The sequence below is a fragment of the Delphinapterus leucas genome, chromosome 20 (genome assembly GCF_059928025.1).
Source record: "Delphinapterus leucas isolate spDelLeu-1000000601 "Yukka" chromosome 20, BTC_Dleu_Yukka2, whole genome shotgun sequence".
Classification (NCBI taxonomy): Eukaryota; Metazoa; Chordata; class Mammalia; order Artiodactyla; family Monodontidae; genus Delphinapterus; species Delphinapterus leucas.
Genome location: NC_143148.1, coordinates 33,194,369 through 33,210,741, shown reverse-complemented (window position 1 = coordinate 33,210,741; position 16,373 = coordinate 33,194,369). Strand labels below are relative to the sequence as shown.

The window sequence follows — 16,373 nt, the reverse complement described above, 5'->3', positions numbered from 1 at the left end:
TCCTGGCAGGAAGAAGTCACGTGGTCCTTTCTCTCTGTGCATCCTGCCTTTCTGGGCAACTGGGGTGGTACAAGGTGGAAGGAGGAGTCTTCCAGGTACCCAGTGGATTTGGTGGTGTTAGGGCATTTGCTCCGGCAGGTGCGCAGAAACATGGAATTTTGTTCCTGGTTTGGCCATGCTGTCTCTGAGCCAGACAGGTCCTGGCCTCGCCTGAGCCCCTCTGGCTCCCCACTTCTCACGGCCACTCTTACCATCTCCGTGGCCCCAAATGCTCAGCAACGGCACCTCCAGGTCCAGTGGTACGTCCAGCTCCATGCACACGCAGTGGATGAACTCCTGCCAGGTGCTCTGACCCTGGGTGTGCAGTTTGCTGAGTTGTTGGATGACCCTCTGTGTGGGGTCTGGGGACTGGTCCCCGGAACCCAGGTCCATGTTGGGGAGGAAGAACTTCATCTTGGCGCTCAGCCATTCTGGGTCTTTGCTGAGCAGCCTCACGAGACATCCGCACAGGTTCTCGGTGCCCAGCTGGAGGCTGATGGGGTCCGTGAGCAGCCCGGCCCTGCAGGGACCAGGTAGGCAGGTGAGCTGGGGGGCAACTCAGCTGGGGGGAAGCCAAGAGGGGAAGTCACAAACCACCCCCTACATCTGAGGGGAAGAGAAGAGACAGACACAGAAGACAAAGAAGTGGCCTCTCCGTGAAGTCTCAATGCCATTGCCCAGAGCTCGGTCCCAGAAATTAATCTCCTTCTTCTGCATCCTTTGCAAAATTAATCTGTGCCTATGTGTTGGCTCTGGAATGGTCTAGTTCATCCCCCGTGGATAATGCCCTGACGATGCTTTAACTCATTCTTGTTTCCACGGACCCATTTGTGCTGCTCTCTGTGTGAGCTAAGCTCATGGCAGAGACAACTAGCTGTCCCCCAAAATCTGTTCTTCCCTTCTTCCTTAGTACTAGAACCCCTGAATATTCCCTGGTCATCTGGAATAGACTATATTTCTCAGCCTCCCTTGTAGTTAGATGTATCCATGTAATTAAATTTGGGCCAATGGGATGTAGGTGGAAATGTTGTATATCATTCTTTGTTTCTTCCTGTTGGGTGGAATGCCGATGTGATGACTGAAACTTGGGCAGCCATGTTGGATTATGAGGTAGAAGCCAGTACCGAGGAAGACCATGGCCGCTGATCCTGCGTGTCCGGAGCCTGTGCTCCGCAACGGGAGAGGCTACAACAGTGAGAGGCCCGCGTACCGCAAAAAAATAAAATAAAATAAAAAAATAAAACAAATAAAAAATTGGAAGCAACCTAAATATCCAACAGTGGGAGATTAACTAACTGGTTATCCATAATACAGCGGAATATACTATAACATTTCCAAATGTACTTTCTGGTACTATTTCCTTAATAATAGAGGCAAACACTCAGAAAACACTTACTATGTGTTAGGCACTGTTTTACGTGCTTTATGTGTCTCATCTAATTATCACAATTCCAGAGACTCCACTTCTAACTCTGAAAAAGGTAGGAGGCCTGCCCAGGGTCCAGCCATACCAACTCCCAGAGGCTGGGGCAAAGACCATGTGTCCTGGGGTTCAGACCCCAGCTTCTCCCTTGACCCTCAGCAGAGGCCTACTGGGCACATGTCCCCAGCCCCTCTGGTCACCCTTCCCCAACTAAACTAATAGCAACAACTCCTTGCTCAGGCACAGGGCTTTAGAATTCATGAAACATGCTCACATCTATGGCATGGGCAGGGATCACCATCCCCACTGAAGAGATGGAAAGACTAAGCCAAGGAAGGGTAAAGGACATGCCCAAGGTCATCATACAAGTCCATGGCAGAGCCAGGCTCAGAACTGAGATTTCTTACCTCTCAGGCCAGTAAATTTCCAAGGCTTGAGATCCCTAGGTGGCACCAGACAAAGGCTCATCCCTGCCCTTTGTGTGATCTTGGCACAAGGATGTGAACATGGCCTAGGGCACAGTTTCTTTTCTGGGCTATAATGTCCAAAATCATATGGCCCATAAAGAAATCATCCAGGGCAGCAAGGTGCCAGGCGGAAGTGAGGAGTGCCTGGATGGTATAATTTCTAGGAAAGTCCTTCAAATTCAAATTTCCCCTCTAGACAGTCTAACACGATGCCATTGTTTCCACCATGAGTGCTCTATCCTCTGGGGGTAAGACCTTAAGCTCTTTAAAAATAACCATCCCTGGAAGAAAAAGCACATTATATTATTATTGGTCATTGTGAAAGTCTGTGGGAAATAGCCTTGGAGACAGAGGTTCATAGTAGAAAGAGCCTCAGCCCCAGAGTTAGGAGACAGGTGTGCCTGTCCCAGCTCTGTAACTAATTCTCTGTTCACAGAATTGGGCTGTTCACAGATACTCTCTTTCTAGGCCTTTGGTTGGATTGCATCTCCCTGCCCCTTTGAAACTGGGTATGGCCACGAAACTTGCATTGGCAATGAAATATGCTAAAGAATGACCCACGTCATGTCTGTGCAGAAGTTCACCTTGTTCTCTCTTTTCCTCTAACACAGTGGCCAGCAGTTCCAGATCTCGGCTGTTCCTTTAGCCTGGGTCCGGGAAAGAGGATAATGTGGACTAGAGGCCCCAGTCGATTCATATTAGACAAGAACTGAGACCAGGAGATAACTTAGGTTGTCATAAGCCACGGGGACTTTGGAGGTTGTTTGTTACTGCAGCACATACTAGCTTATCTTAACTGATACACTTTTTTTTTTTTTTGCGGTACGCGGGCCTCTCACTGTTGCAGCCTCTCCCGTTGCGGAGCACAGGCTCCGGACGCGCAGGCCCAGCGGCCATGGCTCACGGGCCCAGCCGCTCCGCGGTATGTGGGATCTTCCCGGACTGGGGCACGAACCCGCGTCCCCTGCATCGGCAGGCGGACCCTCAACCACTGCGCCACCAGGGAAGCCCTGATACACTCTTAATAGAGCAAACCTCTTCTCTGTCAGGGCCTTGGTCACACCATCCATGAAAAGGGTAGATGCTGACACAGGTCCTTGCTGACGTTCTGTGTCTGATGATTCTCACTCTCATGCTGAAGGGTGACTAAGGGTAACTTTGCTATATTGGGGGCAGTCCAGGGAGCAGTAGGGTGCAGTCTTGGCAGTAGGAGGGTGGGGGATGAAGGAGTGGATGGGAGGGAAAGAGAGGAGGCAAAGGGGAATGATCACCTACCTGGCTTCCTGGTTCATCATAGATGTTCTAGGATGTCCACAGAGAGGGTCTCATGGGTTCCTGGGCCAAGTCCCTGAGATGGATTTTCAGGTTCTTTCCATAGGACAGGCCCCTAAGAGAGAGGAGACAGTGCACTCTCCCCATCATTATTCCAAGTTCCAAGAGGAATTCTGTAAAGAAGGCACTGACCCCTATACCCCTGACACCACTGAGGACAGAGACCCAGAAACAGTCTCTCGTCTTCAGGTACAGATCTTCTTCTTCCCCAACCAAGATTCTTTTTGTCCCTGGACTGTTCACAGCCCAGCCCTCCCTGGTGTCACCTCCTGCCGTATCTGGCCCAGAGGATGCCCCTCTTCCTCTTCCAACTTGAACATTCCCCTTACAGTGACTAGTGACTAGTGACGTCACTGCAGGCTCCTCAAATTCAGCAGACTTATTACAGCTAATTTATTGGATGAAAATGGAATAATCCTTACCACAGATGTCAGCTTCCTTTCCTAATAAAACTCCAAAGAGGTTAGAATGTGCAGTCTTCTCTCTTAATACGTCATGAAGAAGTTTTTAAATAATCAAGAGCAAACATTCTTCTTAATGAGAAAACCCAGAGGCATCGATCACTATCTCACCAAGAGGACAATAAAATGATGCTCTGATATTTTATAATAACTATAAATGGAGCATAACCTTTAAAAATTGTGAATCCTTATGTTGTACACATGTAACTTACATAACATTGTACATCAACTATATCTCAATAAAAAATAAAATAAAATGATGCTCTGGCACAAATGCCTACGTAATACAGCTTTAGAGATCTCATCTAACAATAAGGAATAGAGAAGAAAAAAGATGGCTAAAAAGTACACGGAAGAACGGAAGAAAGGCAAAAGATGAGAGTAGTGTGCACTGATTATCTCTGAAGTATGAGGAATGTAACAACAAAGTTCCAGACTTTAGATCAATCCACACCAAGAGGGCACATTCTATAGAGAGCCCAGAAATAAACCCACACACCTGTGGTCAATTAATCTTTGACAAAGGAGGCAAAAATATACAATGGGGAAAAGACGGTCTCTTCAGCAAGTGGTGCTGGGAAAGTTGGACAGCTGCATGTAAATCAATGAAGTTAGAACACACCCTCACACCATACACAACAATAAACTCAATGGCTTAAAGACTTAAATATAAGACATGACACCATAAAACTCTTAGAAGAAAATATAGGCAAAACACTCTCTGACATAAATCGTACCAATGTTCTTAGGTCAGTCTCCCAAGGCAAGAGGAATAAAAGCAAAAATAAACAAATGGGACCTAATCAAACTTACAAGCTTTTGTACTGCAAAGGAAACTGTAAACAAAACGAAAAGACAACCTACGGACTGGGAGAAAATATTTGCAAATAATGTGACGGACAAGGGCTTAATTTCCAAAACATACAAATATCTCATACAACTCAATAACAAAAAAATGAAAAATGCAATCAAAAAATGGGCAGAAGACCTAAATAGACATTTCTCCAAATAAGATACACAGATGGCCAATAGGCACGTGAAAAGATGCTCAACATTGTTAATTGTTAGAGAAATGCAAATCAAAACTACAATGAGGTACCACCTCACATCAGTCAGCATGGCCGGCATTAAAAAGTCTATGAATGCTGGAGAGGGTGTGGAGAAAAGGGAACCCGCCTACACTGTTGTAAACTGGTGCAGCCACTATGGAGAACAATATGGAGGTTCCTCAAAAAACTAAAAATAGAGTTGCCATATGATCCAGCAATCCCACTCCTAGGCATATACCCAGACAAAACTATAATTCAAAAAGATACATGCACCCCTATGTTCATAGCAGCACTATTCACAATAGCCAAGACGTGGAAACAACCTAAATGTCCATCAACAGACGAATGGATAAGGAAGAAGTGGTGTATATATATATATATATATATATATATATATATATATATACACACACACACACACACACACACAATGGAATACTACACAGCCATAAAAGAGAATGAAACGGTGCCATTTGCAGCAACATGAATGCAACTAGAGATTATCATACTAAGTGAAGTAGGTCAGAAAGAGGAAGACAAATACCATATGATATCACTTATATGTGGAATCTAAAATATGACTCAAATGAACTTATCTACAAAACAGACTCACAGAGAACAGGCTTGTGGTTGTCAAGGGGGAGGGGTGGTGGGGGAGGGATGGACCGGGAGTTTGGGATTAGCAGGTGCAAACTATTAGTATAGAGTGGATAAACAACAAGGTCCTACTGTATAGCACAGGGAACTATATTCAATATCCTATAATAAGCCATAATGGAAAATTATAGGAAAAAGACCATATATATATATATATATATATATATATATATATATGTATAACTGAATCACTTTGCCATATAGCAGAAATTAACACAACATTGTAAATCAACTACACTTCATAAAATAAATTTTTAAAAAGGAGAGCATATTCTAATATAACAGAGATAAGTACTGTAGTTAGAAACAAGGGAAAAAAAAACACGGCCTGTTGAAGAGCTACTGAGGTAATAATGGTTTTTTAAAAAAGAAAACTGTCAAATTCTAACAGAAGAAATGGAGAGAAGCATGAGCAAATTGAAATAAAGCCTTGCTATGGACTGAATGTTTGTGTTCCCCCCAGACTTATATGACGAAGCTTAAATCTGCAGTGTGACGGTGTTTGGAGATGGAGCCTTTGAGAGGTAATTAGGTCATGAGGATGCAGCCCTCGTGATGGGTTTAGTGCCGTTATAAGAAAAGGCAGGAGAGATGTGCTTCCTCTCTCTGCTCACTGCCACATGAGGAGGATAAAGGGAGGAAGCAGCCATCTGCAAATCAAGAAGAGGGTCCTCACTGGGCACCGGATCTGCTGGCACCTTGATCTTGGACTTCCCAGCCTCCAGAACTGTGAGAAATAAATGTGTGTTGTGTAAGCCACCCAGTCTATGGTATTCTGTTAAGACTGCCAGAACCGCTATAACAGACTAAGACAAGCCTGCCTGTGACTACAGAAAGTGAAAGGAAAAACCCCTCTAAGTTAATAGACATATTTAAGGCAATGCCTTAAATATATTACAGTAGGATACTTCTGAGAACTTGGTAAAATTATAATAATGGTCTTTTAGACAAAAAATGGCAGATATGACAAGCGTTTGTATGCCTTAACTATTTCATAATAAACATTTTGAATTAGAATTAGATAAAAAGAAAAAAACCGAAGGCAATTATATCAAAGACTATTCATTGGGAGAGGCAGGCAATAATGGAGAGGCTTCCAAACAAAGGCATTTTATAAAGTAACTGTCATTAAAACTTTATGGTACCAGGTGCTTCCCTGGTGGTGCAGTGGTTAAGAATCCACCTGCCAATGCAGGGGACATGGGTTTGAGCCCTGGTCCGGGAAAATCCCACATGCCGCAGAGCAACTAAGCCCGTGCGCCACAACTACTGAGCCTGCATCCTAGAGCCCACAAGCCACAACTACTGAGCCCTCGTGCCACAACTACTGACGCTGGCGCCTAGAGCCCGTGCTCCACAACAAGAGAAGCCACCGCAATGAGAAGCCCGCGCACTGCAACAAAGAGTAGCCCCTGCTCGCTGCAACTAGAGAAAGCCTGCAGGCAGCAACGAAGACCCAACACAGCTAAAAATAATAAATAAAAAAAAATTTATAAAAAAATACTATACAAAAAAAAAAAAAGAATCCACCTGCCAATGCAGGGGACACGGGTTCGAGCCATGGTCCGGGAAGATCCCACATGCTGTGGAGCAACTAAGCCCATGTGCCACAACTACTGAGCCCGTGTGCCCTACAGCCCGTGCACCGCAACTACTGAGCCCACGCGCCGCAACTACTGAAGCCCGCGCACCCTAGGGCCCGCATGCCACAACTACTGAGCCCGCGTGCGGCAACTACTGAAGCCCGTGTGCCTACAGCCTGTGCTCCGCAACTGAGAAGCCACCACAATAAAAAGTCCGCTCACCACAATGAAGAGTAGCCCCCACTTGCCACAACTAGAGAAAGCCCGCGCGCAGTAACGAAGATCTAATGTAGCCAAAAACAAACAAAACACAGCACATATGTAACCTATAATGGTATAATGGAAGAGATTATTAAAAAAAGAATATATATATGTATATATATGTATGTGTAACTGAATCACTTTGCTGTATACCTGAAACTAACACAACATTGTATGTAAATCAACTATATAAAAAACACATAGTAATACAAGTGTTTTAAATGGAAAGAATTATTATTATTATTGTTATTGGCTGTGCTGCGCCCCTTGTGGGATCTTAGTTCCCTGACCAGGGATTGAACCTGGGCCCTTGGCAGTGAGAGAACGGAGTCCTAACCACTGGACCGCCAGGGGGATTTCCTTTTTTTTTTAAGAATTATTTTTTAGTTCCATAATTAAATTAAATTTTTCTGTATGGGCAAATTAAAACCACAACCAGATACCATTTCACACCCCCATCGAAAGTCTGTAACGAAAGAGAAGATAATACAAGTGTTGATGAGGATGTGGAGAAACAGGAACTCTTATATACTGCTGGTGGGAATGCAAAATGGTGCAGCCACTTTGAAAAAGTTTGGCAATTCCTTAAAATGTTAAACAGAGGGTTATAACCCAGCGATTTTCTACTCCTAGGTTTATATCCTAGAGAAATGAAAATATACATCTACATGAAAACATGTACACAAATGTTTATCATCCCTAATAGCTAAAAAGTGAAAACAGTCCAAATGTCCAAAAACTCACAAATGAATAAGCAAAATATGGTATATCTATCCATACAATAGAATATTATTTAGCAATAAAAAGGAACAAAGCAACAATACATACTGCAACATGGATGAACAGCAAAAACATGCTAAGTGAAAAAAGCTCCAAAGTATACTAGTAAGTGAATTCAACTTTTAAAAGCTATGGCACATGTATGTTTTAAATGTGCTGTGTGCATTTGCATACGTAGAGACCAACTCTAGGGTTACACAAGTAACTGGTGACAGGATTGTGTCTGGGGAGGGAACCTGGGGGACCCAGGCAAAGGAGAGTCCTTTACACTGTACAGTTCGCTCTGTATCTGTGGATTTGAATCCTCAAATGTGGAACCCGCGGATACGGAGGGCCAACTGTACCACGCCATTTTATATAAGGGACTTGAGCAACTGAGGATAGGGATACGGAAGGACGACCGTTCTCTTCTGAACCACTCTGTACCATTAAAACTTTTCAATGGGTGCATTTCAATTTTTTTTTCAAAGCCATAAAACGTTCACATTAAAAACTAGAATAGACATTTCCCCAGTGTGTAAGGAAGAGAAATTCACAGTGCTGAGTAAGCACAAGAAACCATCAGTGCTGCTCACATGAATGGAAGTTCCCTACAGAATGTGAAACACTAAAACGAAAACAGAATTAGGAAGGCAATAAGTGAGAATATCTGCATTAAGTATGACAGACAGAGACTGAAAATTCAAATTAAAAACTAATTCATACACGCCGAGGAAATACTTTATTCTATTTTTTTTTTTTTTTTTTTCGGGACGCGGGCCTCTCACTGTTGTGGCCTCTCCCGTTGCGGAGCACAGGCTCCGGACGCGCAGGCTCAGCGGCCATGGCTCACGGGCCCAGCCGCTCCACGGCACGTGGGATCCTCCCGGACCGGGGCACAAACCTGTGTCCCGTGCATCGGCAGGTGGACTCTCAACCACTGCGCCACCAGGGAAGCCCCTATTCTACTTTTTGTTTAATGTTTCTGTGTGTGTTATTGGGACAAACCTACATTTTCACTGGGAAAGTGTTGAAAAAGTTGAACAGATAACGTAATGAATATTTGCTAAATGCCAGGCAAGTGCCTTTAGGCTTCATCTATTTTAATTCTCACAGCTACTCCTCTTGGATGCCTCCTATGCATTTAAAAATTTCCGGGGACTTCCCTGGCCGTCCAGTGGTTAAGACTCCATGCTTCGACTGCAGGGGGCACAGGTTCGATCCCTGGTTGGGGAGCTAAGATCCTGCATGTCATGCTGCAGGGTGTGGCCAAAAAAAAATTTCCCAGTCCAAAGCTGAGCTCCTGATCTCCCCTCCCAAACTGCCCCTCCCACCCACCCCCTTCCCCATTCCAGTGAAGGGCGGCCTCAAGCTTCCTCAAGCTCAGGCCAAAGGTGGCTTAAGTTTTCCAAGCATATCACAGAACCTTACTTCCTCCACTGCTACCTAGACCTGGCACCATCATTTCTTACCTGGATTCCTGCGCCAGGAGGCCTACCCCCAACATCCTTCACAGAGAGCCAGATGGTCAAGTTAAAACATGACTCACGCCACATACATTTGCCCCTTCCTATCGCACCCTGAGGAAAAGCCAAAGTTCTCAACACCATCAAGTGGTTTGAACAGTTAGAAGAAAACTCAAATGTGATAACTTTAACATTCCCCTTACTGTGTTGGTTGTTTTCCACTTATTTTTAAATTAACTTTTGGTAGTTTATGGTTTTTTTCCGAGAAATTTTCTTAGTTCGTCAAGAATGTTCAAACTTAGTATGCAGCACACAGTTGTGTATAATATTTTTTTTTTGTCCTTTTTTCTTTTGGTCGAACCACGCAGCTTGCAGGATCTCAGTTCCCCGACCAGGGACTGAATCCAGCCATCAGCAGTGAAAGTGCGGAGCCCTAACCGCTGGGCCAACAGGGAATTCCCTCTTGTACTTTTAAATTTCACATTTTTGTACTTAATTTAGTTTCTCTTACTTTGTCTTTCTTTCCTTATTAAATTTGCCAGCAGTTGGTATCTCTTATGTTTAAAACAAACTTTTGTTTTCTTTTATCAGTTCTGTAGAATTTTCCCTTCTCTAGTTTTGTAATTTTTGTTTTTATTTTCTTATTTCTTTCCCCTGATTTACTGAGACTGTTATTCTTTAAACTTCTGAACTTTACGCCTTAGGCCATTTTGAGTTTTTTCCTTTTAAAAGAACTTTTGGCCAATTTCCATAAATTTATATTGTTTATAGAAAATTTATATTGGATTACTAGTAGATTATAATTTTGAACTGAGTCATTTAATAGAGGGGTGAGTTCTTTTAAAATTCTTGGTCATTAATTTTTTGCTTTACTATACTGTACAAAGAATAAATCCTATCTAATTTCTGCTTTCGGGAATATGTTGAGAGTTCCCTTTTTGGCTTGGTATATGAGAAATTTAAAAATATTCCTTGAACATTTAAAAGATACTCTTTTTCAACAAAGATGGATTTCTGTCTCACAAATTATACCAAAATAAAGTCTACTTGGAGTCAAAATTTAAGTGTAAAAAGTTAAACCATGAAAGTACTAGAAGAACAGATAAACAACAAGGTCCTGGGAATTCCTTGGGGGTCCAGTGGTTAGGACTCCACGCTTTCACTGCTGAGGGCACAGGTTCAAACCCTGGTTGGGGAACTAAGATCCCGCAGGCCAAGCCGCCAAACAAAAAAGAAAAATTATGGCACATCCATGCAATGAAATCTTATGCAGCCATTAAAAAGAAAGAGGCAGAACTATGTGGAATGATATGGAACAAGATACATCACATTTTCAAAAAGGTCAAGGGCAGAATAGGGTACCTTTGCCGCATTCGTGTAAAGAAAAAAAAAGTGTATGTTTCTAAATACATGAATATTTCTGGAAGAAACTCATAATAGTAATTGTCCCCAGGGAGGGGAACTTTTAGAATTTTATGTTGTATGCATGTATTACCTAAACAAGATTAATTTTTAAAAAATCGAATATATCTATTACCTCGCCTATACTGGTTGTCCTTCACATCTCCTATGGTGGTATCTATGTGGTTTGGGGTAGCCATCAAAGAATGACAGAGACATTCTTAGTCACTGTGCTTCTATCAATTTCTCCATGCATGGTTAGCAGTTTTTAAATTTAAATATGAATTTAAATAACAAATTTTAAATGATGTTAAGTTTATGGGTTCATGTTACCCAAATGCATAAAATTTTATTACTGCTCTACAGAAAGCAAGATAGCAGAGCGCTGCTAATAGAACAAAGAAAATAAACCTCAATAAACTCTCAAGCCTTCATATTTGCATTTTAGCACCGGGATCTCCGGCTAAAAAAAAGTGTTACTTCTAAGAATCACCAATGCATCCCTGGGATAGGGCGATCAAACATGGGGCTCAGAGAGAGGCAGTGAAACGCCCAGAATCACACAATCAGAAACAGTCAGCACGCCAAGGGAATCCAGGCGTGTGGGTTTGCAGTCCGGTGCCCCTGCCACTCCAGGTCCAGACAGCAAGAGGGAAAAGGGCAGGGGACCTTGCTGGGGTGCTAGTCTCACTGAGGGGTGGGCATGAAAAGATCACTCCATCCTGGCTTCAATTTTAAGCAGAGAGCCCCTTCCGTTGCCTGCATCGCTGTGCCCTTGGGGAATCTCCTGCCATCCAGGAAACGCCACTGCTGTGGAGGTTAGGGGGTGGAGTGGAGAAATCACAGCCAGTTCCTTTGCCCCAGTCCCAGGGCCTTTGCCCTCGCTGCTCTCTGCACCTGGAGACACCCCCCACCTCCAGTCCACAGGCATGCACACGTTCACGCACGCCAGCACACACGCCTCTGGCCAGAGTTGTCTCTAAAACTCAGTTCTGGGGCTTCCCTGGTGGCGCAGTGGTTGGGAGTCCGCCTGCCGATGCAGGGGACATGGGTTCGTGTCCCGGTCCGGGAGGATCCCACATGCGGCGGAGCGGCTGGGCCCGTGAGCCATGGCCGCTGAGCCTGCGCGTCCGGAGCCTGTGCTCCGCAACGGGAGAGGCCACAACAGTGAGAGGCCTGCGTACCGCAAAAAAAAAACCCAAACAAACAACTCAGCTCTGGTCTGGCCTCATTTCTGTCTAAACCTCTTGTAGTTTCCCACCACCTGCAAGACGAAGTGGCACCGCGTTAGCATGACTTCCACAAAGCCGGTCCGCATCAGGTGCCGAAGAAAGGCTCAAAGGATGAATAAACAAATGGTCCTTCACCGTCTGGGTCCTGGCCATCTCCGGGCCCCCTCACACCACCCGTGCTGCCCTGCCATGTGACCATGCTTCCATTGGCGTGATCTTTCCATGCCCACCCCGCATCCTCTTTCACGACCCCTTGCCTTGCACACATGCCCTGCTCTGCCTTGAACGCCCTGCCCTTTTTTTCCATCTTGCAAACTCTTCCTTCTCCTCTGGACCCAGCTCCAATCGACTTTTGCTCCCTTCTCAGGGAAGTCTTCCCAGCTGCCTTCCCAGACCGAGTGGCACCCCCAGTATTGGGCTTCCCTCCCTAGCAATCTCTCCTTTCTCCTCCACAGCAGGGCTTGTCACTCTGCATCATCATTTCCTCTTGGCCCGCCCTTCCTTCAGCAGCTGGGTACACCTCCAGGGCAGGGACACTGCCTGATTGTGGATAAGGGCAAATACCTTGGCACCAGGGCCCTGGATTTGAGTCTCTACTACACAGTTACCAGCTGTGTGGCTATGGTCTGGTTACTCCATGGCTTGGTACCTCAGCGTCCTCATCTGTAAAATGGGGATGTTCTAGGTCAGGCTGCTAAAAGCAGAGCCCAAGACAGGGGTGTCTGTCCAAGTTATTTATTAAGGTGGGAAGGGAAGCAGGATGGGGTGCGGGGAGAAGTTAAGCACAGATGTGGTTTCAGGAGCAGTCTAGCTTTAGCCTGACCACAGGGAACTCTGGGAATGTGAACAACACTCCAGAGTTTGTCCTGCCAAGAGGTGAGGGGGCGGCGCTGTTCCCCCGCCCATATCCGCCACATCTGCCACTCATTGGCTACGGGCTATGCCTATGGGGTGGAGGAGGGGCATTCCTATCAGACAAGGGCAATCCTTCAGGACGGGGTGCAGGTGTTAGTGGGCCTACACCCACAATGGGTGGGGGAAGGGGGACTGGCCTATGAGGGGGTCCAGGAGACTGGTGAGAGGGAACCCCAGCCGGGTCAGCCTTGGGGGTAATAATAGCTACCTGGCAAGGTCGCTGGGAGATGCAGCAGGCAAAACCCCTGACACGGCATCTGGCCCATTAGCTATTATTACCAGTGTTGTTGTTCTTGTTGTTTCCTATGTAGCCCCAGCCCCTAGCACAGGGTAGAAGGAAGGGAGGGAGGGAGGAGAGGATATGGTTTGAGTCACATACTTCTGGCTGCTGCCCTTTTGCTTCTTCCCTCTCCCTGCTTGGATGGAGAAGAAGCCCGCCTGAGGCTGGGGCTCAGGAGTAATAGGTGCTGGCAGCACCCCTCCCACTTGCTGGGATCTGTTTCCTCATCTCTACAAGGGGGACACCACCTGCTGTCCCTGTTCCCAGGGCTGTCTGGGAGGGTCAGGCCGAGGATCAGGGTCTGGGGGAGGCTGGAAGCCCTGTCCTCCCCGGGCACTGGCAGACCCCGGGGTTCTGCCCCAGCTCCTGGGCCCGGGTGGGGAGAAAAGAGGACAGAAGGGGGCGACTGAGGACAGGCAGTGGGAAGAGAGGGACAGAACTAAGAAGGCTGCCAATGCTAACGGCAGGGTCAGGAAGGATGCGGTTGGCGGGGTCAGTACCCCCGGCCACGACATCCACTCAAGACATTTGGACCAAAATATCACTGAAATTGAGAAAAGAAAGTGCTACTGAAGTTGGTTTCTCAGGACTGAGTGGACAGGTCAGGCCTGGGGACCCCAGGGTGGACCAGAGTCCACAGAGGCCCTCCAGCCCTCTGGGAATCCTCCACGCCAAGCCCTGCAGGGCTGATGACCGGGAACCCAGGGCCTCTGCTTCCCCCAGGGCGGCTGATCATAGTCCGAGGCTTCAGAGGATGCCTGAGCCCAGATGCAAAGGGGAAGAGAGCTGGAAGAATCCTGGCAGTGGGGTCCATGCCAGGCCCATTTTATAGATTGGGAAACAGAGGTCCCGAGAAAGGAAGGCCTTGCTGACACTCACAGCAAATAAGAAGCAGAAGTTGGACCAGACTGACCCAGTGGGCTCTTTCTGGGGGACCGATACAGCCCCACCCCAGGAATCACCCTCTTCTCATGAGGCCACACGGGAGCTATCTTCAGGGGGACGTCAGCGGCCATCTCCTCCCTCACCCACAAAAGCTGGCATAGCGGGCAAGAGGGGTCCTTGACACAGCACATTTCCATGGGGTGATGATGACATAGGAGAATACTGTTCCTTTGAAAACAATAATCTTTATTTCCCTCACAATGACAAGGTCCTGCAGGACTTAAAATGCAGTCACATGCTTTACCAAAGCACAAACCGAGGCTCCCAACAGTGAGGGGGCCTCCCCAGGTCACTAGCTAGACAATCGCAGAGCTGACAGTTGAACAAACATCTTCTTGCCTCAAAGCCCTTGTGGAGGTGGCACAAGCCTGCACTCTGGGCCTCAGGCCTGGGCCTGGGAGGTCCCTGTTCCAAATCCAACAAGGCTTCTCTCTCCTTGTCACTGGAAACCAGGAAGCTTGTTTCCAGTGACAAGGAGGGGATGAAGAAGGCTCGGGATGTAAAGGAGAGAAGTTAGATCCTGAGGTTCGAATTCACAGCCTGGAAATTGGTCTGCCCGCTTTCAAAGGCAAATTGGCAATGATTTCTAAAACTTAAAATGTGTCCGGCCTTTGGGCTTCCTTGGTGGCGCAGTGGTTAAGAATCCGCCTGCCAATGCAGGGAACACGGGTTCGAGCCCTGGTCCGGGAAGATCCCACATGCCACGGAGCAACTAAGCCCGTTGCAACAACTACTGAGCCTGCGCTCTAGAGCCTGAGGGCCACAACTACTGAAGCCCGCGTGTCACAACTACTCAGCCTGTGAGCCACAACTACTGAAGCCCGCACGCCTCGAGCCCGTGCTCCACAAAAAGAGAAGCCACCCAATGAGAAGCCCGCACACCACAACGAAGAGTAGCCCCCGCTCGCCGCAACTAGAGAAAGCCCGTGTGCAGCAATGAAGACCCAACACAGCCAAAAAAAAAAAAAAAAAAAAAAGTGTCCGCCCTTTGACTCTACAACCAAACTGCTTGGCAGAAATCTACAGGGAGAGCCACACGGCCTGCAAGGCACAGAGTGCACTACATAAGAAAATCCTGCAGCTGCGTTTGAACAACTCATAACCTAACATAGTTTGGTTTACCACACCTCTGGGTTATGGGCATGAAGGGCACTGATGCGGCTGGATCCTCCATATGTATTACTGAATAGACAAGACACACGTATAATGATATGCATAATACGACATCATTTGTCTGAAGAATACATATAAAACATAACACCAATACTCCAGTTCTATAATAACATGTTTTTATAACTTAGAGGGTAAGAGCATGAATTTTGGAGCCAGGCTGTCTAGGTTTGGGACTAAACTTTTCACCATTTTCAGGCTGTGAGGCTTCAGGCAGGTTGTATAGCTTCTCTGAGCCTCAATGTTCTCATCTATAAAACAACGATAATAACGGTACCTTCCTCACAGGGGTGTGGACGAGTTAATACACGTAAAGCACTTAAAACAGGGCCTCGTAGTGAGTGAGCCCAATTTAAGTGTTTTGGTTTTTTTTGTTGTTTTTTTGTTTTGTTCTAGGTTTTTTTTCTGGCCGCGCAGCACAGCTTGTGGGATCTTAGTTCCCCGACGGCAGTGAGAGTGCAGGGTCCTAAGCACTGGACCGCCAGGGAATTACCTTGCTTGTTTTTTTTAATGCGAAGGCTTAGATAAAGTTCTGGAAGGCAACACACCCAACTGGTTACCTCAAACTGGGAGAGGACAGACCTGGGGCGGGAAGCAGTGAGTAATGGAGATTTTAGCATGATGTATAAGGTGTTTAGCTTTCTGCAAACAGAATTTAGTCATGTATTACCTGTATGGTTTAAACTGAATACAGTTTTTTGAAAGTGAAAGAAGACCAAAGATCAGTGACCAGAAAGCCGGACTCTTTGAAGTTAGAAGAGGAATTCTGCTTCCGGGATGGATCATCTGACCGATGTTGTCCCATGCCAGCCGACAGTGACCAGACACACAAAACACGGGTAGGAGAAAGGCTTGGGGCTGGGACTGGGGGTTAGGGGATTGGTTGGTTGGAGCCTCAGTTCTGAGCCCCACTGCCCCAAACTGACTTGTTAG

The 16,373-nt window shown here is 46.3% G+C and overlaps 1 protein-coding gene across 16 annotated transcripts in view; it reads right to left on the bottom strand.

The window, feature by feature from the left end:
• The window catches only part of NLRC5 (NLR family CARD domain containing 5), a 129,943-nt gene that overhangs the window by 63,361 nt on the left and 50,209 nt on the right, over positions 1–16,373 (bottom strand). For 10 of the 16 annotated variants that reach the window (XM_089903101.1, XM_089903100.1, XM_089903102.1 and 7 more), the window contains exons 1-2: positions 3,205–9,355; positions 252–559 (exon numbers count right to left, since the gene is read on the bottom strand). In XM_089903101.1, coding sequence (XP_089759227.1) covers positions 252–559; positions 3,205–3,224 — 328 coding nt within the window. In that variant the 5' untranslated portion in view covers positions 3,225–9,355. Of the gene's footprint in view, positions 1–251; positions 560–3,204; positions 9,358–16,373 lie in introns of those variants that run through there. The other 6 variants (XM_089903105.1, XM_089903099.1, XM_022555953.2 and 3 more) reach the window with 3 other exon arrangements.